Source organism: Haliaeetus albicilla, chromosome 22 (assembly GCF_947461875.1).
Source record: "Haliaeetus albicilla chromosome 22, bHalAlb1.1, whole genome shotgun sequence".
NCBI classification, from domain to species: domain Eukaryota; kingdom Metazoa; phylum Chordata; class Aves; order Accipitriformes; family Accipitridae; genus Haliaeetus; species Haliaeetus albicilla.
In genome coordinates, this window is record NC_091504.1 from 16,252,719 (window position 1) to 16,277,728 (window position 25,010).

The following is a 25,010-nucleotide window of genomic DNA, read 5'->3' on the forward strand; positions in this document are numbered from 1 at the left end:
TGTTTACAGTCCTGCAGCCAGTTCTCAATTCCAGTCCTGTGCACTGGCCCTTCCCAAGTCTTTTTGAATTAATTTTTCAATTAGGTTTTCATGAGATACAGTATCGGATGCTGTCCTAAAATCCAAAAAAATATGACCTCTGCTGTGTTCCTTTAATCCACTCTGTCTGTGACTCTATCAAAGAACAAATAAAGCAATTAAATTTGTCTGGCAGGCTTTATACAGAATAAAGCTATACAGGCTGCTTCTCAATCTATTACCCTCAAGATTTTTAGCTGGGTTTTCTTAATGAAGCTGACTTCCCCTTGTCTTTTTTTTCTTTTCTTTTCCCTTTCCCTCCTAAAAGACCTAGGGCTGTGTTCCCAGCCACTTGCTCTCCTCAGTTTATTCTTTTGAAAGATCCTGCACATGAGAATAGCAGTATGGAGATGCTCAGGGCATGATCCAGGCTCTCTGCCAGGCTGCACCCCTCTCCAAAGGGGCCCCAAGTGATTGCAGAATGGTGCAAGATGGTGAAGAGCTGAACCTAGTGCTCACACCGTTAAATGAATCCACAGTGTGGCTATCACCGAATAGCCATGCTTTACTCTGCTTTGAGACCAGGGATTGTGTGGGTGTCTTTTTCTCAGTGCAGCGCAACATCTGGTGAAAACGTGCTTGCTTTCTTTTGTTGTTGTTACTGGGGTTATGCAGGCACTACTTAAGCTGGCCTACCACTGTATTGGTACGGATTTCCAGCTCAATTACCTGTGATAGCTACAAGTGAAATGTACAACTCTTCTGCCGACTGGCTGGCATCTGTTCACACTGTAGCAGTCCCTGACTCAGCTTTGAAGCTTGTTGTGCCTGAAGTCTGTCCTCTTCGGCTGTTCATTTAAGTTTTGAACACGTTCCTTAGTGCAGGTCTTAATTTTCTTCTGGTAACTTATTTGTCTGGAAACTTTAAATGAACCTGCTCTTCGAATTCAGTCATGGCCTTCCTGCTGATTTTCTGCACCATGTCCTGTTTCAGATAATATTCAGGCAGGGTGGTTTGGGATCATTCTTGTAAGAGACGACAACTGGAGTGGTTGTCAGCTAGGACAGTTCTTTTTTCCTTTATATGCTATGCTTATACATTGAACTGAATTAGTGTCTCCCTCCATGTGCTTTTTTTATGTAGCTTTTTATAACACTTGGCTACTCTATAAATTTAGACTCCTCTAGCTCTATTAAAGTTGTGAAAATGTTGCATGAGGACATGGGTTTTTTTCTTTTTTTTTTTCTTTTGCCTTTCCATCACTAGAACTACAAATAACCCACATCCATGTGCCTGAATATAATTATACTCAAAATCATACCCAGGCTTTACCTCCTGGGGTGCCCTCTTGAAGGCTTCCATGGCAGCATCTGCTGGAGAAGTGGGCATGAAACTGTATTTCACAGTTTCAGAGACGAGCTAGGGCATACGGGGCAGAAACATCTTTTTCAGTATCATCTGGTACACTTTGCCATCTCTAAACAAACTGGTTATATTGATCTGTTAGATTAGTATTCCTCATCCTTTTACACATTTGCATTTCATGCTGAAATTTTTTTGCTGCCTGAAACAAACTGTCCAGTTTGTTAGGACAACTGAACAACACAGCAAAGCCACTGCTCCTGCCAGGTCTTAATAAATTATTAAAGAAAGCAGGACAGTTGACCCTTGCTCTGAATCGGTCAGATGTATGATTCTTAGGCACAGATTCAAAAAGGTGGTGTCGGAGCAGCTACACTGTATTAAGTGTCAAGGCTGAAAGATAAGCCTGCCCGGAATTAGTAAGTTAAAACATTAACTGTCTTTCAGCGAGTACCTTTGAGACAGCATGTCTGGCCTGGGTAGCTAACATACTCAAAATGTCAAAGCAGTACTTGGGCAGCAGCATCTCTGTGGCCAGACATATTTTATAGACAGCTGTGAAAGCTTCCTACTGCTATCTGCATACTGCTGCAGCTGGCCCTGGCTGAGTTCAGGGGTCTGAGCTGAGCTGATAGCAGCAGATTTTTTTAGTTGGTAAAAGACACCAAAGGTGGGGATAGTACCAGCTTCATTTGTAACTGCAATTTCAGGATTTAATAGGCAGCAGATTCAGTGTGTGGCTTAAGTGTTCGGCAAGATGGTATAGATTTATTTTGGGTAATGGTTTTTATGGAGGCATTTGAGAGTTCTGGGCTATTTCTGGGCACTGACTTATTGCAGGCTAAGGAGTAGTAGGTCTTGCTGCAGTTCAGGTTCTGTAAATGACTGTAGTCTCCTGTAAAGCTCTTGCAGACAAGAAAACAGTTTTATCTTTGTGGAAAAGCAGGGAACTAGCAGGTCTCCGATTTAACCAAGCTGCCCTTCAACTGCTGGATAACCCTGTGATTGTTCATTTGGCAGAAGACACATATGCTGTGCTCAAGTCCTGGGCAGACCCCCAGCTTTTTGGCTTTGAAGGAGCCACACCGATTTACTATACTAGCCAAGGATTAGAGCAGTTTTGACCCCAGCCATTGGCTATTAAAGAGACTGCAGCTGTTTCTGGTGGGGACGTATCCAGAGTTGGTGCACAGAGGCACTGGGCACATCAGGTTTTTGACCAGAACGTTATGTTCTAGCAGTTGGTATGTACCTCAGCACAGAGAGGGTAATCTTCACCAAACCATATATCAAGCTACTCAAGGACTAAGCAGCTGTGAGCTGATGTCTCTGTTATGTCTCAAGTCCTTCTGACTTGTTTCCAGTTAAGAAAACATGAAAGTACTGCCCTTTCCTATAGCTGCCCAGTGGCTGAGTAGAAATGACCTGGCAGCTCAGGCCTCTTCACATTTCTAATACTGTTATCACAGGCTTAATATCCAAATGCTTTCTAATGCCTTTTCTTTCACCTGGAAGAGCTGTTGCAGTGTGGCACAGGGCAGTAAGCCTATGCCACACTCAAGGAAGTGTTGATGAAGTTATTCACTATTGTGCTATTTTTATTCTCTTTAACTTGGGTTATTTTAACCCCTTTGTAATCCAGACAGAACCCCAATGCACTTAGAGAGTGGGGAGGAAAGCTGTAAGCATTCAGGATCTCCAGTTTTGCTATTTTTTCTTGAATTTTTGTACTGCAAATGGCATCTCTGCAGAGTTCATCTTCTCTCTGTTTTTGCTGTCTGTGCTGCTTTCCCCTTTCAGTAGGTTTCTTTCTATTTGTTTCTTCCTGTCTGTGCTCCAGCCTTGATCAATATCCTCATCTTCTAGAGGGTTACAAGTGGTGTCAATGCATTTATATTCTTGTTCTTGTTTCTTTGTAGTACTTTTTGACCTGGGACTCTCTCCTGGATATGCTACAACTGCGGACAGTGAGAAGAGCTCAAAGTGTGCAGATTAAGAATCTGAATTAAGTGCCTGTATTGTGTACTTAATGGTGTTGACCAAGATAGTGCTTTTATGCTGTGTCTTAGATTTTAGTGGATGTCCTGGCTTAAGATGCCCTCACGCTCTTTGCAGTTTCTCAGCAAACTAGATGAGGAATGATCTTGCTTAAATATATTTTCCCCCAATGGTTTGTTTTTAGTTAGCATCAGTTCTCCAATTTGGCCACACAAATGCTTCATTTGTCAAAATTAAGGGCTGGCAGAGGCCATGTGGGCTGATGTTGCTACTGAAGAACAGGTTCGTTAAGCTGTGTACTAGTGAAGCTATTAGCGCTGAGCACACTAATTGCAACTCGGTGGTTTGGAGCAGCCTCTGCACATTCTGGCGTCCCGAGAGCTTGTGGGAGCTGCAGGACCACCTGGCATGTTTGGCTGGGTCTGCTCCACCTCCCTTACGGGGGCATCTTGTCACTGGCACTAGTTGAGAGAGGAACCCCCGGAAGGTGTCTGCATCCTCCTTGTGCTGGCTTTGCTGCAGGAGTTCTTCCCTCTCCTGCGGCTTCGGTGTCTGTCGGTGCCACGCATGGGACTGAGACCTGAGCTCAAGTCCGTATCAGACGTAGCGGGTGGTAGCTGTCAGGCAGTTGAGAAGCAGCTGTCGTCCTGCCCCGACACTGCATGACGGGCAATGGGGCTGTGCTGTCACTGGGTGACACGAGTCCCTGCTGCTGGAGGAAGGGAGCCAGCAAGCGGGGCTCAGCCTGGCCCTGCTGGTTGTCCCAGGGGGTTACTTCATGCTAACTGCATCCTTCAGTGTTTCTGTTCCTCAGAAGCTGTTATCATTGCTTGCACGCTCCATCTCTCCTCTGCTCCCTTCTGTCTCTTCAAAGGACATGATAGTGTCTGTGGCTCTTGGTCATATGAAAATCTGGGTATGTGGCTTGCAGAACAGACAGGTTGGCTGCCCCTTTTCTGCACTGTTAGTTTGTGTAACAGGAAGCTGTACACGCTTTGGGCTCAGCTTCTGCCACTGCTTGCCTAGAGCCTGCTGCACTGGCTGAAATCCTGTCTTCACTAAATGTTTGTTTCCAGACCGTTGCAGCTGTAGTAGGTGTTGGAAAGATTAGTATATTGATAACACAGTAATTTCTTCCTGAGAACCACTCTTCATTCAAACAATGTTGGGGGTCGGGGAATGGTGCAAATGTGCTAATTTCCAGCCTTGGCATTTCAAGATCAGTCTTTCATTGAATAATTGTTGATGTGTAGTAGCAAACATACTCCATAGTCTTTTTCCTTTCTCCTAGCTGCCTTTTGGAGCTTTTACCATAGCTTTTACTCTTGTGTACTAGAGCTTCCTGGCTATGTGTTAAGACATCCAGCAGAAATAATAAAATTATGATTTATGTGGTCTGTGATGACAAGCAGAGATTTTTATGGAATTGGTGTATTTGCTTGAAAGGATCCTTTGCAGAGCAGTTACACTGAGGTTCTGGGTACATTAGTACTAGCGAGTCCTTCCCATCTTTTCCTCTTTATGCAGACACTCTTATGGAGCCTGTGAAGTGATGCTAAGACAAAAGAAAAAAAAAAAATCAGGCTAGTGCCATGCAGACCACCCTGGTAATGCTCACACTCCTTACCCTTCCCCTCAAGTCGGTGCTCGCAGACGTTGGTGCAGCTTGTGATGGTGGGCAGTGTGATGAAAATGTTCTTGCAGATCTGCTTTTTGGGTTTTATTTTCTTGATACCTAAATGACATCCTGTTGCACAAGCCCTCCCCCTTAGAAAGTGCCTAAGCCCGTTGGAGATGTTCCTGCCATGAGCCCTCTGCCTTGCAGTACGAGGGCATGAGCTGGGTGACGTTAAGATTGCCTGTCCCCCTGCCTGGCGGCTCCTGTCCAGGCTAGCAGTACAGGCACTGCTTGAAAGTCTCTCTTCCCCAAATAGGTTAGCGTGTGTCTGTGAGCGAGCTGGTGGTGTAGAGGCGGCTGTTAATGTGACTTGTATCTAAGGGCTGCAATTAAGGTTACTGAACACTTCCTGTAATAAGATGCTGGGTGTTGTTGCAGGGACATGCCGCACCCCCTCTGTCTGCAGGGAAACTGTGCATTGGTGCCCAGGGTGCTGCTCTGGGGCACTCATGCCATTGCCATGTGTGGGACGTTATGTGACTTGTATTCCCCTTGCTAGTGGAGAGGTAGGCAGAAATGTTGGGAAATGGCAGTCCAGGAGGTCCTTTCCAATCCTGGTTTTTGTTTTTTGTTTCTGTGAACATACAAAGGTTTTGAGCCAAATTTGAGCGTAGGATAAAAACCACAGGCTGGCAGGCTAACAAACCCCTGGGTCATGAAATGAGTCAGCAGAAGAGATGAAGCAGCAGTGCCCTGGGATAGCTGTAGCCCTCAACTGCAATTTGTAAAAACAGCACTGCCCACACAGGGAGCTGCTGTTATGTGGTCCTGCCTTGCAGGCAACAGAGCTGTTGGAGAGGACGTGTGAAATGTCACTTTTAGGTGAATGTTTTGTGTCTTTGTCTGAAACTGTGGTTTCACGGGAAGAAGTATTTGGTGGTGATGCTGGCATTTGCTACTGCTACTTGCCTCCTTACCCTGTCCCCAACTGCTGATTCTTCCTTCATGTCCTCCCCTTCCTGGCTTTGCTGGCCACCCCTCTGCTGTGCCAGCACAGCTCTCCTTGCCTTGTGTCATGAGCTGGGTGAAGGAACTGATTCAGCTGTAAAATGACACAGAACAGATAAGTAAAATTAAAAAAGAACCTTTCAAGCTGTTTTGGTTCCCCTGTGCAGGTCAGGGCCCGGCTGCACAAAAGCTGGGTGCAAAAACTGCTGTGGTGTGAGTGCTGCGGTTCTGGGGCAAGGGCATCTGCAACTGGCACTGCTGCTGGGGAGCCACTGCCCCATGCCAAGCCACCCGCAGGTTGGTGCTACTTCCAGGGATGGAGAGAAGTGACCAGAAGCTGAGTGAAAATCAGCCCATCAAGTAAAAAAAAAGCTTTTCAAGTACCTGCCATGCTCATCAAAGCTGTAGGGAAACCAAAAACACGCAGTCCAGAAGCAATGGAAGGGGTGAGTGGAAGGTGTGTCTGCAGGATTGGGTCCAGTGCAGCCAACAGCACTTTGCTGAGTCTAAGCACTGGGCTTTTCTGCAATCAGTTTTGGACCGTCACCAAAAATATGTGTGATTAGATTGAGGCATAGATCGAGTTACCATATTCAAACCTGAAGTCTCTTGAAATGGTGGTAGAAAAACATTTTTTGTAGCGTGGGAGAGACAGGTGTCTTGTGGTCAAGGTCCTAGACAGTGACTTAGGGATTTCTCTCATATTTCCTGTGTGACTTTGGAATAGTCGGTTTATTCGTCTGTACCTCAGTTCCTCTGAGTCTTCCCATCATTTAGTTTTGTTTTGAAAAGGTTGCAAATTCTGTGAAAACAGACTACCTCTTTCCTGTATGTGAGGGAGACATTAACCCTTTATGAAAAATATGGTAACCAAACCCCAGACCAGAGTTGCTGTACTGAGTGTCACCTTTCAATAGTAAACAGAGTCTTACCCTGATCAGTCTGAACGTGATAAATGTGTCATGCTGTTTATACAGCAATGTCATACTGTTTACACTCCAATTCCACTACAGATTTCATTTGATCACAAGCACTGGAGATTAATGATCCATAGTACTTGAAAAATGGCAGCCTGAAATTTTAAATGGGATGATTGCCGACATCCCTGGGGTTTAGTTATAACAACTCTTGTGGTACTGTGGCAAGCTGCTGAAACCTGGTAGAGTTTAAGTGGAACATATACAGACCAAGCAAAACTTTGCTCAGAATGGTGCCAGTTGTTCTGCTGTTTGTTCCTAAGTGTTTCCATGTGTAGATGCGGATGAGTGATAACTTTGCTCTCTGACTCAGGCCTTTCATTAGCAGCTAATAATCAATGAGAGCAGGCAGGTTGGACAAATCAGAGAGGTTGTAACTTAAAAAAAGCATGTACCTTCATCCCTCACACATGGGCTATTCCTGTGCACATTACCATGCATAACTCTGCATCAGGCCACGCACGGGAGCTGGAGAAGAGCAGTGGGATTTGCCCAAATGTGATGTATTTGTTTGGTACTAGTGATAGGTAGATAACTTTAAGAATACACTTCTTCCTACAAGTAAGAGTGAAAGCCTTTCTTTTAAGTTGCTGACATTGAGCTCGAATTTTAAAACTTTTTTGCAGTTGAAAACTGAATTTGACTATGTTTATGCCCTCCCTCCTTCTTCGCCCTCCTCAGCTTCCTTACTGCCTCACTTAAAGAGGAGAGTTGAGATGCATTCTCCATGGCTGTGTTTTGGGGACCTTCAGGTCAGCTCTGAGAGATGTGACGAGTGCAGTACCTGTAACTACCTGAGTGAAGCAGAAAAGTAGAGCGGGCAGTCGGGTGCCAAGTGAAAGAAGCGGCCTCTGTGCGAGGCAGAGGTGGCATCCAGAAACAAACTGGCAAAGTCTCTTCATGTTTGTTTCACAGTCAGTGGACGCTGAGAGGCAGCTATATTGCACCACGTGAACTGCTGTTGGGAGAAAGCCCATAAAAGCCAAGCTTCATTTTTTCCTCAGATAACTCGAAGTGAACACCGTCATGTGTATGAATGATATATGTTCCTAATGACAGGGGGAAACAGGTCCCCCTGCAGTGCTACAGTACAGGTTCCCTGCACAACGGCTGCAGTACAAGTTAATACAAGTAACCATAGCCAAAATGAGGAGGAGGAAAGTAGACAACAGGAAAAACTGTAGCATCACAGTTTAATAGGCCTGTGCTGATGCACCATGTTCCACATGGTGAAATAATGCCGTTCAAATCCTGGTTTATATTTACAATTTTCTTTAGTCAAAAAAGTTTTTGAAAATAATTACCATAAGAAATCTGTTCTCTTCAGCAAGCATTGGACTTAATTTGTCCAGCTTTTAAATAGTCTGAAGCCTTATCTATTACAGGAATCCCCTGATCTTTCCAGGATGTTTTATACATACAGTAGCTGCTTCCTCTTATAGAAATAATGCCATTTGGAAGTGAACAGTACATGCTGAAAAAGCTTTTGTCTGCAATCAAATTGGCAGCGACTGAGGAAAATCCAGATGATCTCCCAAAGGGGAGTCTATGCAGCTGGGCCCTTCTTTGTTACAGTAGTATTTTGCTCTTTCTATTTAAACAAGGTTTGTATTCTATCTGCCACACACACCTGCCAGTATTGTGATCTTCCTGCTATGATATAAATGTGAATGGGACAGTGTAGGACAATGTTGTGACCAAACTGTCATTGCTTAGAGTCCAGCTGCAAAATGGATGAGTTTATCCCCCCTAAGTCTGTAAGAGAAGAGCTGTGAGTGCTGACATAAATTGTCTTTAGAAATTTAAAGCCACCCAAGGACAAGATTCCTCTCACCTCTTCTCTCACCTTCAGGTGATTTTTTTTTCTTTTTTTTCTTCCCCCCTCCCCCCTAGCTTAGCTGATGACATGATATTTGGATTTCACTGAGGTTTCTCAGTCTCCTTCCAGTCTTGATATCGTTTGTCCAGTTGTCAAATAATATCTACTACATGTGTATGACAATGGTACTCTGGTGTTAGAACACATTGATGAAAGATACATTTAAGTTAGCAGTGTGACAGAGGTAATCATGGACTTTTTCACTTGGGCACAGTGTGCTGCCTGGCCTATGACATACTGAGTGGAGGAAAGATGTATTGAGGGTTTCGAGGCCAATTTCCTCCTTGACTTTTTTTTCCTGGGTTGATAGCTTGTTTCTTCATTAGTATATTTATGGTGAATATTAAACCAAAAGCTGCTTTATAGGCATAAATAAAAGTAAAAGGAATATATAGTTTCTTGGAGGAAAGCCAGATATTTTTTCATTCTGTTCTGTGGTTTAGCCAACGTGAGAATCACAATGACCTGAGTATCTGGGGATATAAATACTCAAAACTAGTCTCAGGAGCCCAATAATCTGACAGACAAGAATTTACTCTACTAAACTAAAGCTGTCTAATTTCAGCAGATGTGATAGATTAAAGAGAAAACATCATTGAACTGGTTCCACTCTGTTAGGCTTTCCGATTAAACAGGGTGTTGTAGAAAGTGAGACCTTGCAGAGTAATACCTGGACCAGCAGGACTGAGGTTTTAAATGTCCCTTATACTTTAAAAGATGTTCCTTTAAAGATTTTGCTTGAGTGCTGATCCCAGAACACTAATGATGGAGTCTCCTGTATAGATGTTATCTCTTTCTAACCTCTTAAGTAACTGGCTAAATAGATGATTTTTGTGCTTTTGTGTTTAGAAGCTCTTTATTGAGGTTTGAATCCTCTGGCCAACCCAGGTTAAGAGTTCAGATTTTGACACCAAGGAAGATGCCAGGCTGCAGAAAATGCACGGTGCACTTGCACATATAATGTGCTGAGCTGGAGAGATGTTTATCAGGATGCAATTTTAATGGAAAACAAAACAACCAGAGTGTAACTGCAGCTGTTAGGAGGAAAAATTTTGCCAAGGACATGGCCAGTCCTTTCATCATCAAGTCCTGATCAACTTTCTGAAAAGGTTCTCATGCCTTGAAATTACAGGAGCACCAGTCAATTGTAATCCAAGAAAGAAATTTAACAGAGCATTAAATCAAAGATGCAAGGGGCTGTGTGTGGCCTTGAGTCGTTCTGTAGCTAATCTGTCTCTGATACGCTCTGGTTACTGCAACTTCTTTCACTCATCCAAATATTGTAGAAATCCTGTAACTTCTCTGTGATGGTAGGATGTCTGGAAAAGGGCGATCTCTTAAAAAAAATAATCCTGTCATCCTTGTTCAAGCAGGTGTGTTTGTTCCTAACATTTCTACTTTGGACCAGTAATGGCTCAAAACACCTTCTCTTCCACTATTCCAGAGTAATGGCTCTTTCTGTCTGCTCTTTTTGTAGATTGAACCTCCTAGTCCCTACACCAGCTTGGAGACTCAGGTTAGTACCACCCCTCTCCCACTTCTTTCTTACAAGAGGTTCTCTGAAAGAGAAGGCTGTTCTGCTGTTGGGCACCATATATATGCTATTTAACCATGTTGGTGGCCCTGGAGAAGGTCCAACTGTAACAGCAGTAGCATTAGCTCCCAACATGACTGACTGGGCAAGAAGAGAACCAGACTCTACAGGAGACAGTAGGTGCAGATGGTGAGGAAGGGACCTGGCATACAGTTGGACAACAGCAGAATTTACTTGCATTTGTTAGAAGAGAGGATGCAGTCCTCAAGGCAGTGCAAGCAGCCATTCATGGGATACTCATTTCTTTTTGTATACTCAGCTTCCTAGCTTTTGTTATGATCCCCGCTGCTAGTGTGTTGCTCTAAAATACTGTTGTGCTGCCGATTTCCTCTTCAGACATTGCAATGAATGGTAATGAATCTGTGGAGATGCCTGGCACCAGAAGGTCAAAGTGACAGAAGGGATTTTACAAAGTCACTGATGCTTTGATTTGTGTTTTCTAACAAGGCAGCATCATTGATTTCCATTCTTGCTGATCTTTGGGAGACAGCAAAGACAATGGTACTTGCATACTGAAGATGAGTGTTTATTCAGAACACACATTTCAAATGTCCCTTAGTGACTGCATAAATATGTCTATCTTTGTCTTCTGCTGGCCTTTTTCTGGTGAAAGCTTTTGACTGTTTTGTTGTTTGTTTCAACAAGCCTACTACATCTTTTTTGTGGACCTCACTTTGGAGCCAAGCCTCTGTGACTTGAAACTGGCAAGGAAGGATCACACAAAGATTGTTACACACAGTGGCATTATAAAGTGGTATCAACACAGAGTACGTAATAAAGTACTAATCTGTGCATGATGTAGAACTGGAAATACACAGTAATGGTGAAGACTTATTTCATTACTGACTTGAAATAGTGTAAGAACATCGGTTTGTGTCAGTGAAGGTACTAGAGTAGAATGCCCATGTGGGTATGAGCAAGAGAATTTCACACTTGGAGAAGAAAGTGAAAGGGAGATCATCAGCTCAAGCTGGTACAGCTGCAGCAGATTACTGGCTGAGGTGATACCTTCAGCCCCTGCATACCACTTGTCCTGCCCTGCCCTGCCAGTCTGCATCTTCCCTGACCTGCATGTCACTTGGTCTTCCGTCCCATTTACCTCCTTGCTAAGACTATCAGCAGGAGTGCCAGGTGACTCCAAGAGTTGCTGTGCTTTCAAGGGGCCTTAATATTTTTGGGGTCAGGGAGGGCATAAACGCATTGTTTAATGAATAATTAAGGTAGAAATTAAGTATATGCTCATATGTGTTGATATTTCTTTCAGCGTTACTGAAAGCCACATCCACTTCAGAATCCATTTTCCGTAGAAAGCTGCTTACTTATGACCTTGAAATAGGTGAGGAGAGCCAAAACCAATTTCTTATGGGCAATGCACTTATGTCCCAAAGTGTTCTAGACTGCTGGGAGCTGCTCAAATATATGAGCTGAGACCATGCAGGTATGCTGGGGTGGGAAGGGACTGTCTTTCTCTGAGAGGTGGAAGTAAATCTGGGTATCGCAGCTGAAGGTCAGGGCACAACTCTGGTTTCTAGGGATATATTGCTCTTTAGGTGAAGTGGTCAAAACCATTCAGATTAGCAGTGGAAGTTGTAGTTTCATACCTGGACTAAGAAGTTAGCAGTTCGAGACTAGACCACAGTCTTACCTGCAAGTGTCTCTGTTTTCTTTGCTGTGAAAAAGCACCGTGAGAAAAATAACATCAGCAGCTATAACATTTTGCCAACTTGAACAGGATGTTAACTAATAGGGTTAGTAAAGAATCCCCAAACTTGCAGACGTTTCCCCCCATGCTTTATTCTTTTCCTTTTTCTTGGGGACAGATGGGAGTGGAGAGTAGGGCTGTATTCATTTGAGACATGTTGAGTAGACTGGTGAGCAGCTGCTCTCCTTTAGCGGTTTCCTGCACAATCTTGGGATGAATCGGCTCGTTCGAGAGTTTCTCTACACTGCCCTCTGGTTTCCTGTCTCAGCCCTGGTTTGGTTGGTAGTTTGAATGTTGACATTTCAACCCCATGCTGTGTGTTGAAAGGGGACTGTGTTCTGGAGGCCTTCTCATGAATTTTTCGGATCGCTTCCCCTCCCCTTCCCTAGTCGTCCAATCAGCTGTACAACTGTTGACAATTTTACAAGTATGGCTGCAAGTGATAATCTAAAGAGAGAATGGGTACTCTTCCAACCAGTTCAGCTTCAGCAGATCTCTTTGAATTCCCCTATAAAGATATATTTTGGGTTGTGTGTAAGTGAACAGAGGGAAAGCATTTACTTGAGAGCTAAGCAAGTGTTCTTAGCTGATACTTTTCCGAGGACGACAGTTTCTGCAAACAAAATAATTTTTGCACAATTCCCTCATATTCTTCTCTCTTTTAGAGGCATATTAAAATACTTTGTTCAAATTGGACCTGCCAAATCACACTACTCATGTTAATCAAATAGCGGTGTATTGGGGATCAGTCTGATTCATTTATACCTACCTGTGCTGGGACAGTGTGTTGAAAGATAATGCAGTCAAGCAGTTCCTGTTCTTCCTGTTCTTTTTTTGTAAGTGGGATTATATAGCTCACAAACAACTATTCTTTAGCTTTTCTCATATTAAATGGTGTGTAAGAAGCACAAATCATGTAATGTATAAATTTGGTGCATCAGATTAACAACTATTTAACTAGCTGTGTTTGAGGGAGTAGGATGCGGCAAATTTATTTGCACTGTGTTGCAAAATGATACTCATCTAGGGTGAAACCCAGTACCTTGGTCTTTACTGTATCAGAAAAAATATTTTGAAAACAAACCTTGCACTTCCTATCTCTAAATCTCACTGTGCGCTAATGCCAAAAACAGATACCCCTGAGCATCCTTGAGGTGTTTGATAAGGTCATGTCATCAGGATTCTTTTGGAGGGTTCAAGTGTGTTTGCACTATCATGCAAAGAGAAGCTGAGTGTAATTTGGAGAGAATGAAGAAAACAGAGAATAAAAGCAGTTTTCAGCAGCTGAGATGGTTGTATTAAATCTGAAACAGCTGTGACTCTCTTTGTGACTACCTTTCTCATGATTTCAGAAGTTATCTCCATCAATGAGATTGTGGCTGTTTGCATTTCTTACTTCCCATCCTTCATTTCACAAAAATACCAGGACCCAAATGTAGTGGCTTCAGCAGCACTTAGCCCAGAGGTAAATTTTGGCCCAGTTCTTCATTCCCTCAGAGCAATGGAGTTTGTTATCATCTTTGGGTTAGAGAGGTCGTTATTGGTCTCCTTCCAAAGCTGTAACTTTGTGAACTGTTAAAAGCTGTGTGATCGGATGCTTTGGAGCTTTCTCAGGCTTACTGCTATAGGACTATAGAGTATTGCAGCTGATGGAGGGAATGGGGCTCTGTGTAGCCAGTAATGGGACTGAGTAATCAGTGCAACAATTGCGGTTCTTACCTGTGCCTTCACCTGTGAGAGGTAAACGTTGCCATGTGTTTTCCTTTTGCCAGTGCTATCCCCAGCATGAGTGCGCTGCAGTGCCTGACCCGAGAGCCACTGTCTGAGGGGTGCTGGGCTAAGCCTGCAGCAGGCAAATGTGCACCCTCGTGTCTGTGTGGCAAATGGTTGGTTTTCCACCTCTTGGACGTCAGTAGCATCTCTTCTAAGCTTATGGAGAAAAAAAAAACAAAACGACAATTTTTCTTCCCAGAATATAGAATACCATTTTTCCTGTGTTGTTAGAAGTCAAAATATGAACTGAATTTTGCTGTGCAGTTTCCAGAAGATGCTCTCACTGGCGTAGCTTGTTGTGTGAGAGTAGCTGGTGGCTTGCAGCCTCTGTTTAAGTGACAGGTGCAGTTCCCAGGTGCTACCGAAGTGTGAAACTTGGAGATTGCTGAAATAACATGCACACTCAGAATCCAGACATGAGACCAGGATTTCAGCTGGGACGTTACCTTAGCCAAGGGGGGATGCCAGTCCAGAGAGGATTACGTTGGCAGAGAGTCAGTGGGAAAGATGCTTTGAAGGCCTTTTCCTATGGAAGGCAAGTGCTCTCTTACGTTGGTAAAGTAAATACTGATGCTTGAGTACAGGCAGCAGTGTGCTTGTTGTAATACAGAAAAAACAGACTGCTTTTTCATACCCTTCTGTAATTAGGGTGTACCCTGCCTGCAGCATAGCGGCTCGGTATCTCTTACCCATGTCAGCCTCTTGTCTCTGAGAACAGCTCAGATGCTGATTGCTCCCAGACAAAATTTGTATTCTAAGAGTAGTGCCTTTAAAGAGATCGGGGAGAAGACTGCTTGTTACTGTTCTCTCTATCATTTAATTTTTTTTAAGCGCTAGCTCTTTTTAGAACGAAAATGTCCTACCATGGAGAGCATCATGTAAGGAGCAAAAATTGTCATATTAAAAGGTATTTATTACCTTGTAATTCCTTTCTCTGAAATTGATTTCTGGCTTAATTCAATAAAAGACTCGGAACTGAAGGTTCGCGGTGTGCCACTGTGTTGTGGGTGTTCTGCTTCACGATTAAGTGGCTGCTTTGAACAGCAAAAACATACTCTTGCTGCATTTCTTGTGAGCGCCTGGCAAGATGCCTTTGTCATCAGCTACGAGTCAAATAACTTCATTGCCAATAGGACTCTCTTAAGTAATCACATGCTCAGTTGTATGACCTTTCATTATTTCTTCTGTTCAACCTAGAGGTTTAAAACCATAACCCTCACCTGTGGGTGCCAAGAGGGACTCAGGTGTGTGATCTGCCCTCGTGGCCTGTAGGCAGGAGAGAGGCCTGATGGGGTGCTGTCAGCCTTGCTTGGATCCAGAGGACAAGTATGCAGCAGCAGCAGCCATACAAGTTGCCTAATTGTGCGTCTTAAAACATTGCAGATAAGTGAGCGTTTTGCCCTTTGTGCATGGACTTGGTCAGCATCTGCTTCACTGGGGGCTGCACAGCTGATTTCACCTGAGTGCCATGAAATCAGCATTTCCCAGTAAGAGTAGATAAGAATTGCAAACTTAAAGGTACTATATCCACTACTAAAAGCAAGAATAGAAACACTCCCTGCATTATTTGTTAAGAGTATCGTATGGAAAAGAATCATTAAATAGTTGGGAACCTGTTTTTTAAAAGACTATGACTAAAAATAATATGTTGCATCTTCTGTGCCTCTGGTTTTGGGTGTGTTTGGGATTACTTTCCAAGTCTTATGGTTACCTCACAAGTTAGAAACTTGGGGATTTTTCCAGTATTAGTCAATATTCATGAAAGAAACATAAATCTAGGAATCTTGGAGCCTGTAGAGAAAGAACATCTTGCAGTTTTTGTGACAAGTTGATTGTGATTGGTAACCCCATAAACATGGAGTCTTTCATAAAAACATGTTGTGAAGATAAAGTAAACTTCCAGGCTACTTGCTTTTCAAAATGCAGATAAGTATTTTTCTTCCAGCTCATTAGTTTGGGGGGCAAGGAGGGGCACACACCATTTCATAAGGTGCTGAAGTGAGTAAAGAGCTGAAATGCCTATGGGATATATGGCCACTGGGGAAAATTTCTGCAGTTTCTTGCGGTGACTGTGCTCACTTTAGTTGAGGATTTTGCATTCTGCTGTCACAGTGAAGAAGAAACAGCATGTTTTCCTTCCTGCTGAGGAACACGAAAATACAAGTAGAATTCGTGGGCTTACCTCTGAAATATTTGTAAAGCAGTCCCCATAGAAACATCCAATGCAATCAAATTGCTGAACTCTTATCGTCTGATAATCAGATGCACTGGTTTTGGCAAAGATGAGCCCAGAAACACAGTGGCTGGAAATGTCTTCGTTGTTAAATCACACAAGAAAGAGAATTCAGGTCTGTTTAGGAGAATGAGTCTTTCAAATGTATCTGCTGAGTGGGTCCTTTTTGGATACAGGTGGGAAATACTTTGCAGCATCAACTGGATATTATTTGCATTGAAAATACCTAGGTGCAGTCTCATGCAGCATTTTGGGAAGTTTTAACTTCTGTTACACACACAGTCATTGTATGTGATTTGGCTACGTACATAGAGAGAGAAAGGAAGAGCATATGGCTTTGAACTTGCATCTCTAGCCCTTGTTTTCTGCATTATTTCTATGAACAAACTGTGAGAAGTTTGGCATTGAAGGCCAACAGAGTCCTTTGCAATAGCCTGTTGCATGAAGAGGGTACATACCACATGTCACTTAGATTCCTTCCTGCCAATGCTGTGAAACTTGAATTTTATATGAAACTCCTTTAAAAGGAGAAAAAGAAAGAAAGAAAGAAAGAAAAAACCTTATATAAAGCTTTCTAATTTATGTAGGGAAAAAAAAAGCACCTAGCTGTCAGCTCACAGTCATCTGAGTGCTGTGTAATAATGTAATTCCTTTCTCTTGTTCTTGGGAGGACATTTGATATTTTCAGCATGTTTTCAGTCCACTTGGTGCTTGTAAAAGCTGTCCCATGGACAACACTGAGAATGAAATCTCCTCTTTGAGAGGTACAGGCTGGGCAAACTTCCCAGACCCCAGCACATGTAGAAGGAACTTCTGTGATGGGCAGGATGGTATTTTTGACTCTTCCCTGAGCTCTGCATCCAGACCTCGCTAAGCATCCTTGCTGTCATTTAATTGAGCCTGAACTACAGCTTATATTCTCTGGATGTCAGCTGTGGGTTGTTTTTTTTTCTGTTCCCAGAAGTATTCCTGACCTGTCCAGGGGGTTGTCTGTCCCTTTTAATACTCATCTGAGAAAATATTCTTGTTCTTTCTAAAACAGGGAAGTTTCTAATTGTCCATAAGCGCATTCATGCATGATGCAGCTTCAGGAACATGAGGTGCTCTTATGCAGTTATCCTTAATTATGAATATTTTTAACAGTACACCTACCAAAGCCTTATGCTCCCAAGCTAAGATCTTAAAAAGGTATGAGAATTGTGATATTTCCCAGCAGAAGCTGATTTGCCAGTACCCTTTTAATTTGCACAGCATTCAAAATGCTTACCAGCAATAGCTAATTTTTGTGAAGTGTTTAGCCTCTGATGGAAAGAGAATTGTAAAATTTAGTTCTATGCTTGCCCATTTTTATTGTATAGGGCGAACTGGCAGAAGGGAAGATATATAAAGTATGTTAATTATAATCAATTGGCATCAGAAACAAACGGTTCATTATGACCCTGTCCCTGCTGTACAGTAAAGCTATTGCATGCTGTCATGCTCTGCACTTCAAATGACATCACAGAACAGGGAAATTCTTGATTATTCCAGAATAATGGTAACTGGGCTAAAGGATAAAAGATTAATATTTGATAGCATGAGGTCTGGGTGATTGCTTAAATAAAGCTCTAATGCAGGACTGTTCTCATAGCAAATAGAGAATTGTGCCAACAAACTGAAATATTCTGAGACTAACTGAATCCTTGGGTATCTGTTGCCATTCTTCAAGTGAAATATATCTAGAAGTTGTTCTGATAAATATATCTAGAAATAAATAAGTACTACACATCTCATAGATTGCAAATACAATATATATTTGTGGCAGTTGCAATATTGCAGTGAGGGGCTGTTAAGAGTTTTGCAGCTGTTTCCTTTCTCCTGTGCATCCCTTGCTGTAAGAACAGCAAAATAGGAGGCATTCACACATTATTTTCCAGTCAAATGTTAGGTAGGTCCCCATTCAGCACTTCTTCTAACATTTGGGAGCGTGCTTAATTATAAGCACCCATTTAAATGCAGCTGACTTCAGGGAGACTTTTCCTTGAAGTCCCAATGTCTATCACACCTTCATTTCTTACCTAAACCCAAACTTCCTTTGCAATAGTTTAAAATACATTTTTATCTCTTGAGCCCTTTTACATACAGTGGACTGGATCCTCTGATGAGTAATTCAGACTGTGCCTCTCCTGACTGAAGTGGAGCAGTGTCAGTTTATCCTGGCTGAGGAGGTGACTTACTGTATTAATGTAAGCAGTGAGTAAAATGCAGATCAACTTGCTAGCCTGGCAGTTTGCCAGCGTGACTGGTGTGTAGCTGTGGAAGGTTGTGCAGCAGGTAGAACAAAAAGCTACATGCAGGTGATGGATGTCTGATGTTAACCGCTTGTGCAGCTTCCTCTGTGCAGCATTTCTTGGGAGACATCTGGGATGCATTTTGCTTTGGGATTGGTTTGAAATGATACTGAAATGTGGGGTCTGTTTCTGTTTTATTTGATTTTCTGTAACAGCTACAGGTAAATGCAACTGAAAAAGCTTTTGTGATGCCGCTCCCCCCACCTCCCCCGCAATTTTCTCTTCCTCTGGTTACGCTGGGATTGGACCTTGATGGTATAAATAGCTCTTGTGTAGCAAAGTGGTTTAAAGTGATAATTCCATTTTGTGGGCAGTGAAGCATAGCGCAGAAAATAAAAATGCAAAAATAATTTCTTAAAAACAATCGGATAATAATTGGATAAGTATAGACATGCACAGCTGTGTTTTGCATGCAGCATTTTCCAGATCTATCTACAATAATTTTGTAGCCAGGGCAACTTTGAAGTGGCTACATCCACTTTCATGTAACACAATGAGAATTCTTTCTGTTTTTGTAATTACCTAGTCTCCAAGTACTGGAGACCACAGTACAAGGAGAACCTACTTCTAAAACGGTTGTTCTCAATTTACAGAAGTAGGACGAATTACGCAGAAGGTTCTTTTGCTTGCATGCCTGGGCTGCTGCACAGATTGCATGTGCACTTTTTCATATTAACCTTCCTGCTCCTATGACTGCCTTGTTTTACAGACTTGTTGACGTAGCTTTGCAGTCCCTGTAGTTTTGCCTCATTGTCAGAGTTCACTGGTATTGCTAGAAGAGGCGTTAACTGGGTTGCAGGCTGGCAATAAAAGCGTATTAGTAGCTGGTAAATCAGATGGAGACACAGAGGTAACATCTGTATTACGTACTCCTGTGTTTTGTCTTCTGATTGGGAAAATGACTGCAACTGGATAGATTGCAGTGCTGAAGCCAAAGCAAGATTTAAAAGAAAACGACGCAAATGTTTTATTGTCTTGACTTACAATAATGTTTATTGCCACAGCTGATGACGATGCTGAGGTAGTGGGCTAGTGGGTCACAATCGATTGGTTGTCACTCCCAAGGGTGCTAGCTGGACATCTGTGGAAGTGATGAAATTTGTCTGAAAACACTTTTCCATGGGAAATTAGGAAGTAAGCTAATAATCTTTGATTACTTGAAATGTTCCCTATATTTGCTCTTCAGGAACAAGAAACCAAAATCGTGACTTGCTGATCTGGACCCTTGTTAATACCAGTAGGAACTGTGTGGTTCAACGTCATTTCTGTGACTGAAAATCTAGCACTGGCCGAGGCCAAGCAGGGTGTTCTGGCCATGGAAACAGCATGTCCCAGGTGTACCAGCTGCTCTCCCTCCCCTTCAGTGCTTTTTTGTGGCATCCCAGTCATGATGACAGGGTGGCCCTGGCCATGAACCATTGTGTCCAGTCATGTAGGCAGCCCTGCACTCCTCTATCAGTTACGTTTCGACTGCATCCAGCCACAGCAAGCTCTGCGTTAGATAAGGTTATATGAAGAGTCTGAGCATTCGGTAGCTGTGTCCAGTAATGGGCAGAGCATCTGAATTTGAGGCTTGCCTTTCAAAGCTAAAGCCAGACCCTGTGTTATTGCCTAAGCTCTGTGTATTGCGTGTGTGTGTAGAGCTGACAGCCTCAGAACAGGATTAGCAAAATCTGTCATGCAGCGAAAATACCGAGGATGTGAGATTTCTGAATCTCGCACCACCGCAGCCCTTAGGCAGAGCCGTAATGTGCCTTCTCTGGCTGTTTGGCATTCGCAGCCTGTCACCCCAAAGCATTACGTCCATTCTCAGAGCAAAACAAAACCAAAGACAACACCCTGCTAAGGCCTCCTTCTTTCTGTGAAAGGTGTGGTATTTTCCCCACGGGGACTGCTTGCCCGAGAGGTGGGAGCCTAGAGGGACCCCCTCTTTAGGCTGGGAAGGTACAGCCCCTCTGTGCCGGCTTCCCCGGGTGCCCTGGCCACACTGCCCTGCACCACCCAAGTGGGGCGGTGGGACTTCGGAGGGTGCAAGCTGTGCTGTCCCTCGTGGGAAGGGTCAGTTCCCTGCTCCTTGTTGCAGGACTGTTTCTCTGTTTCGTATGTGCTGCTGAACTGGAGAAAAAAATCCACAGTTTTAAGATCAAATCAAGATGAAAATAGTGGTTGGGGAGCCTGTGGTGCTGGCTTCTGTTAGGTAGCAAGTGCCAGGTGCTGACATTCGTAATGGGTTAATAATTTGTACGCATTACAGCAAAGCCAAGCTTGAAGAGGAACTTCCAAGAAGGGTTGTGCAGGTTTGATAAGTTCCTGGCTCTGCTTGCAGAGTCAGCTTTAAAACAATTGTAGCCCTGAAATAGTTTTCTTCTTGCTGTTTATGTGTAATATAATTTATTATACATATTATTCCATGATTTCACAGGAACCAGAAAGAATTTTTATTATTATTGCTTTGTTCCTGTGTCTTTTGGCATTTAGTTGTACTTTATCCTATGTAGTAAATGTTACCTAACATTTGTAATTGCTTATAATGTGACTGTCTTCTAGTGTTTGAGTTTTTATACAGCAAGCAAAATATTTTTAATAAATGCTGATAATAAAATCACGATATTAGAACTGCAAGCACTTAGTGCCTTTAAAATGACACTAAGTTCATTATTTGCAAATTATCTAGATGCTAATTTGGTTGTGGCCTTCAACAGCATTTGGTTTCTTAGTAGGTAGGAAACATACAACGTTTGATCACTGCTTCCAGTGCACCTGTCTGGCAGCTCAGCTTTGAACTTTTGTTGGCACTTTTATCACGATGCTTGGTGGCTGGACAAAGTGTCTTACCAAGGTCAAAAAGTTAGTCTTGACTAATATTTAAAATTAAAAAAAAAAATATGCAAAAAAGCAAAAGATAATTTAAATAACAAATTGATGAAGCTTTATCAGTAAGTGCCAGATCAGGCTTACAGTAACCTTTCTCAAGGCCTGCTGCCTATTCCTTTGCCTGTGAAAACACAGAAATGTAGCATAAATGGAGGTCATTGCCTTTTTATTTTTGACATCAAACTGATGACTGACATAATTTTCTCATTTGTTGTTTTTTCTCCAGTCAAATAACTTTGTATTCTTCATAGCCCAGCCTTTCAAAACTGACACAGACATAAAACTGTTGATGTTTTTTATCTTATTTTTAAATTCTGATGTGGAGCCTAAGCTAAAACACACCCAGGTCTCTGCTCCAGACTTGTTGTGTGACTCTGCAGGAGTCCCTTTCTGACTCTCCTGGTCGTATGGCAGTTTGGTAGGCTGGGACAGAAAGTGCTGGCAACGTGCAAGTGCTGTTACTGTCAGTGATTTGGTCATTTGTGTGGAAGATTTAGCATGTGTATAACTTGGCCATTCATAAGGAAATTATTTAGTTCAGCATCGTGGGGTTTATTTAAAAGGTACCTGATAGATTGCAGGTTGTGTCATGCAGAAGGAGCTGCCCTGGTTGCAGCTGGGGAGGTCTGCGGGTTTTCGGCAGGTGAATGTTTGCTGGGCAGAGCTCCTCCAGGTTTCCTGCAAGAGGGCTGTGAATCCTGGCATGGCTTCAGCTCACCTGAGGCAAACCAATGGGTTTGGAAAGTCCAAAAGCTTCAGAGAAACTAAAACTCAAATTAAACTCTTGTTTGGGATCATAACTCTGCAGTAGTGACCGTGAGGAGCTCTTCTACAGGAGATGTGTATGAGTAACCTGCGTATTTGACTAAGTGACTGGCCCCCATCTCCATGGAAAGCAGAGGTTTCTGGTGTGTAGCTGTTTCTTGTGATGCCAGAAAGTGGAAGTCCAGGTCATGTCCATTGCCCGTAGGTAGCCTCAAGTGACAGCAAAACGCTGAGTAACTTCTGTGGAATTAGTGGAGCCTGTGTGGTGCCTGTGAATCTGGGGGTGTGCAGACCTCATTCATGTTATAGACATCTATAGATTGTGTCTGGAATATATATACACATATAATATAAATATATAAAACCCTTTTTAATATAAATTTCCCACTGTTTTGTTTTGTAGTAATACTGATATTTCTTTTAAATTCTGGTTCCAGCTTAGAAGCAACAGTTTTTCCCTGTACGTCGTACACCATGATGCACACACCCGTTTGGAAGCTGTTCCTTTACTGTGCAGCAAAAGAAGTTAGTAAAGACCTGTTTTGTTTTATTTTTACACAGACTGATCCACAGGTCTATGCCATTTTTGACCATTACCTGAAAATTCACTCCAAAGGCCATGCTGTTAAAATGTGAGAGTGTTATTTCAAATTACTTTTACTCCAGAGTGAATTGGGAGGCTTTGGCACAGCGCCTAGTGTACACTAAGCCTGACAGCAGAGCAAGTTAATCAAGAATTGTTGGTCCAAGGTGAATTCTTGCTCTGTTTTAGCATGAATGACTTTCCATGGTAGACAGTCCTACATCTTGAGCTAATCTGTTCAACTCCAGGATTAGGTTGTGTATTTTCAAAAGCATGATTTCCTTGAAGATGCTCCTGAAACAGCCAGCTGAACCTGTCTGCTTCCTCATTCCCAGCTGTGTTGCTGGGTGCAACCACAAACTCCAACACCAAATATTGGCATAATTCAGAAAATGTCATCCATTTGCTGTGCTGAAGTTGTTCCACGTGAGGGAGCGTGAGCCTGAGGCTCCCCAGTGGGAGAGTGGGCATTGCAAAGAGACAGTCAAGGACCTGGCGTGTCCCAGCTGGCAATTTTATTTTTTTATTGGCATCATCAACCCCCACCCTACCAAGATCTTAGCCAGTCATGAAAATATAGCATTAGCAAGCTATGGAAGGTCACCCTGGGAAATTAAAGCTGTAGAGGGTCAACAGGGCTTGCCACTTGGCTGAGAGGGAGGTTTGCTGTCTGGCAAAGACGCTCTTTTCCCAAAAGAATGTTTATTATTTCTTTAAGTGTCTGTGTCCCTCTTCAGACCTTCCTGCCCTCCCTTGTCACCCCTCCTGATGTAACTCTTGTGGCTCGGACAACATGCTTTTTCTCCTAGGTTTCATGTTCTTAATTAGGTTTTAACTTCTAGATTGGTGTTTTACATTATCTGAATGTTTTTCAAACTGAGATTTCTTTTGCTTAATGTCTGTGTTCCCTCTGTGGCAGTTTATTTTGTTCCCTATAGGTAAATGTGCTGGCTGGTGTAGAATACTTTTCTTGATGTCCTTATTTCCATTACTGTCTGTCTTTGTGATATTGTGTGTATCTGAATAACGAAGGATTTTGACATCTGAAACAATACAGTGGGGGCTAAATTGTGTCAGTGCTCTTTGCTTGGAAAATGCAGTATTATTCTATTCAGATTCAAAATTGCAGGACTTAGGCTGAAACTAGACTTGTAGCTTGTCTTTCTAGTTATGAAACTGTTGTTTTCACTAGATATTTTGAAATCTTGGATAACTGTATGTTTCCACATGGGAAAATAGTTTACAGAGCTGGGTAATAACCCTTACTCAGTAAAACACAAGATGACTTGGAAGTTAGGCAGTTGTGTCAATGTAAACACTCACATGCTTTGAATTGAAGATGTTTAAGTGTTTCCCTGAGTCTGGTCCTTGATGCAAAAACATTTGCTTATAATTTTAGTGAATTGGCTTTTGCTGTCTTAATAGACTTTTTAATTATTTATTGGCAGCGATGCTGAAAGGGAGTGAATTTCTAAGATGCATGCACTTTTAAGTCAACATATGTGAATAACTGCATTTAAAATGCCTGCTTCAGCATTCATTAGGGAAGAAGGATCCATTAGGCTGGTCACAATCACAGGAGTGCAAATGCTGTGCAAAGATGTACAGTGAAATTCCTAAAAATGCTGAAGGGTGTTTGCCAGAGTGCTTAAAGACATTCAGTTCTCATTGCCTTTGAGTGAGACACGCATAGAGCTGAGTAGGAAAACCTTTTCTTAGCAGTTACAAGTTTTAGTGATTTGAAGTGGTTTTTCACTTCACTTCAAAACAAAACCAGATCTTTTGATATTTTTGTAAAAGGTGAGCAGAAGATACTTCTTAAACACAGTGCTGTGTTATGCACACAGGTACTGGAGAAGTTCCAGAGGTTCAGGCGTTCTCCCTGCTGACCTGCTGTGGAGCAAGAGGCTGCGTGAATAACGGCAGTCACCAGCTAATACAAATTCAGAGAGGTCTTTTCTTTACCAGGCTTTGGAGCATAGTGGAAATGCACCCTAATGACAGAGAGAAGTAGCATGTGTGCTGCAAACTCCTGGTATTAAGCATCCATATACCCCCCAGAAATTCTTTGGGAAAAAAGGAAAGGTTAGAGCAGGGATTTTATTTTCTTAGTCTCCTAGTTGTCATGTTTTTGCCATAAACATCAATCATGCAGTAGTAAAGCTCGAGTGTCTGCCCAAAGGACCAGTCTGCTTCAGCCTGAGAAATACTAAAGCGTGTATTTCACTGAGAGTCAGAGCTCTGGCTCAGAGGCTGGACAGTAGGAACAGAAGTGGTAGGTGGTATCTCTGTAAA

The 25,010-nt window shown here is 42.7% G+C and overlaps 1 protein-coding gene across 3 annotated transcripts in view; it reads left to right on the top strand.

Annotated features, from left to right (window-relative positions):
• XYLT1 (xylosyltransferase 1) overlaps positions 1–25,010 on the top strand; it is a 204,390-nt gene that overhangs the window by 42,595 nt on the left and 136,785 nt on the right. For 2 of the 3 annotated variants that reach the window (XM_069810041.1, XM_069810039.1), the window contains exon 2: positions 10,339–10,377. The exons of the other annotated variant lie outside the window; for it this stretch is intronic. In XM_069810041.1, the coding sequence (XP_069666142.1) occupies positions 10,339–10,377 (39 nt within the window). The remainder of the gene's footprint in view (positions 1–10,338; positions 10,378–25,010) is intronic. 3 annotated transcript variants of the gene reach the window in all.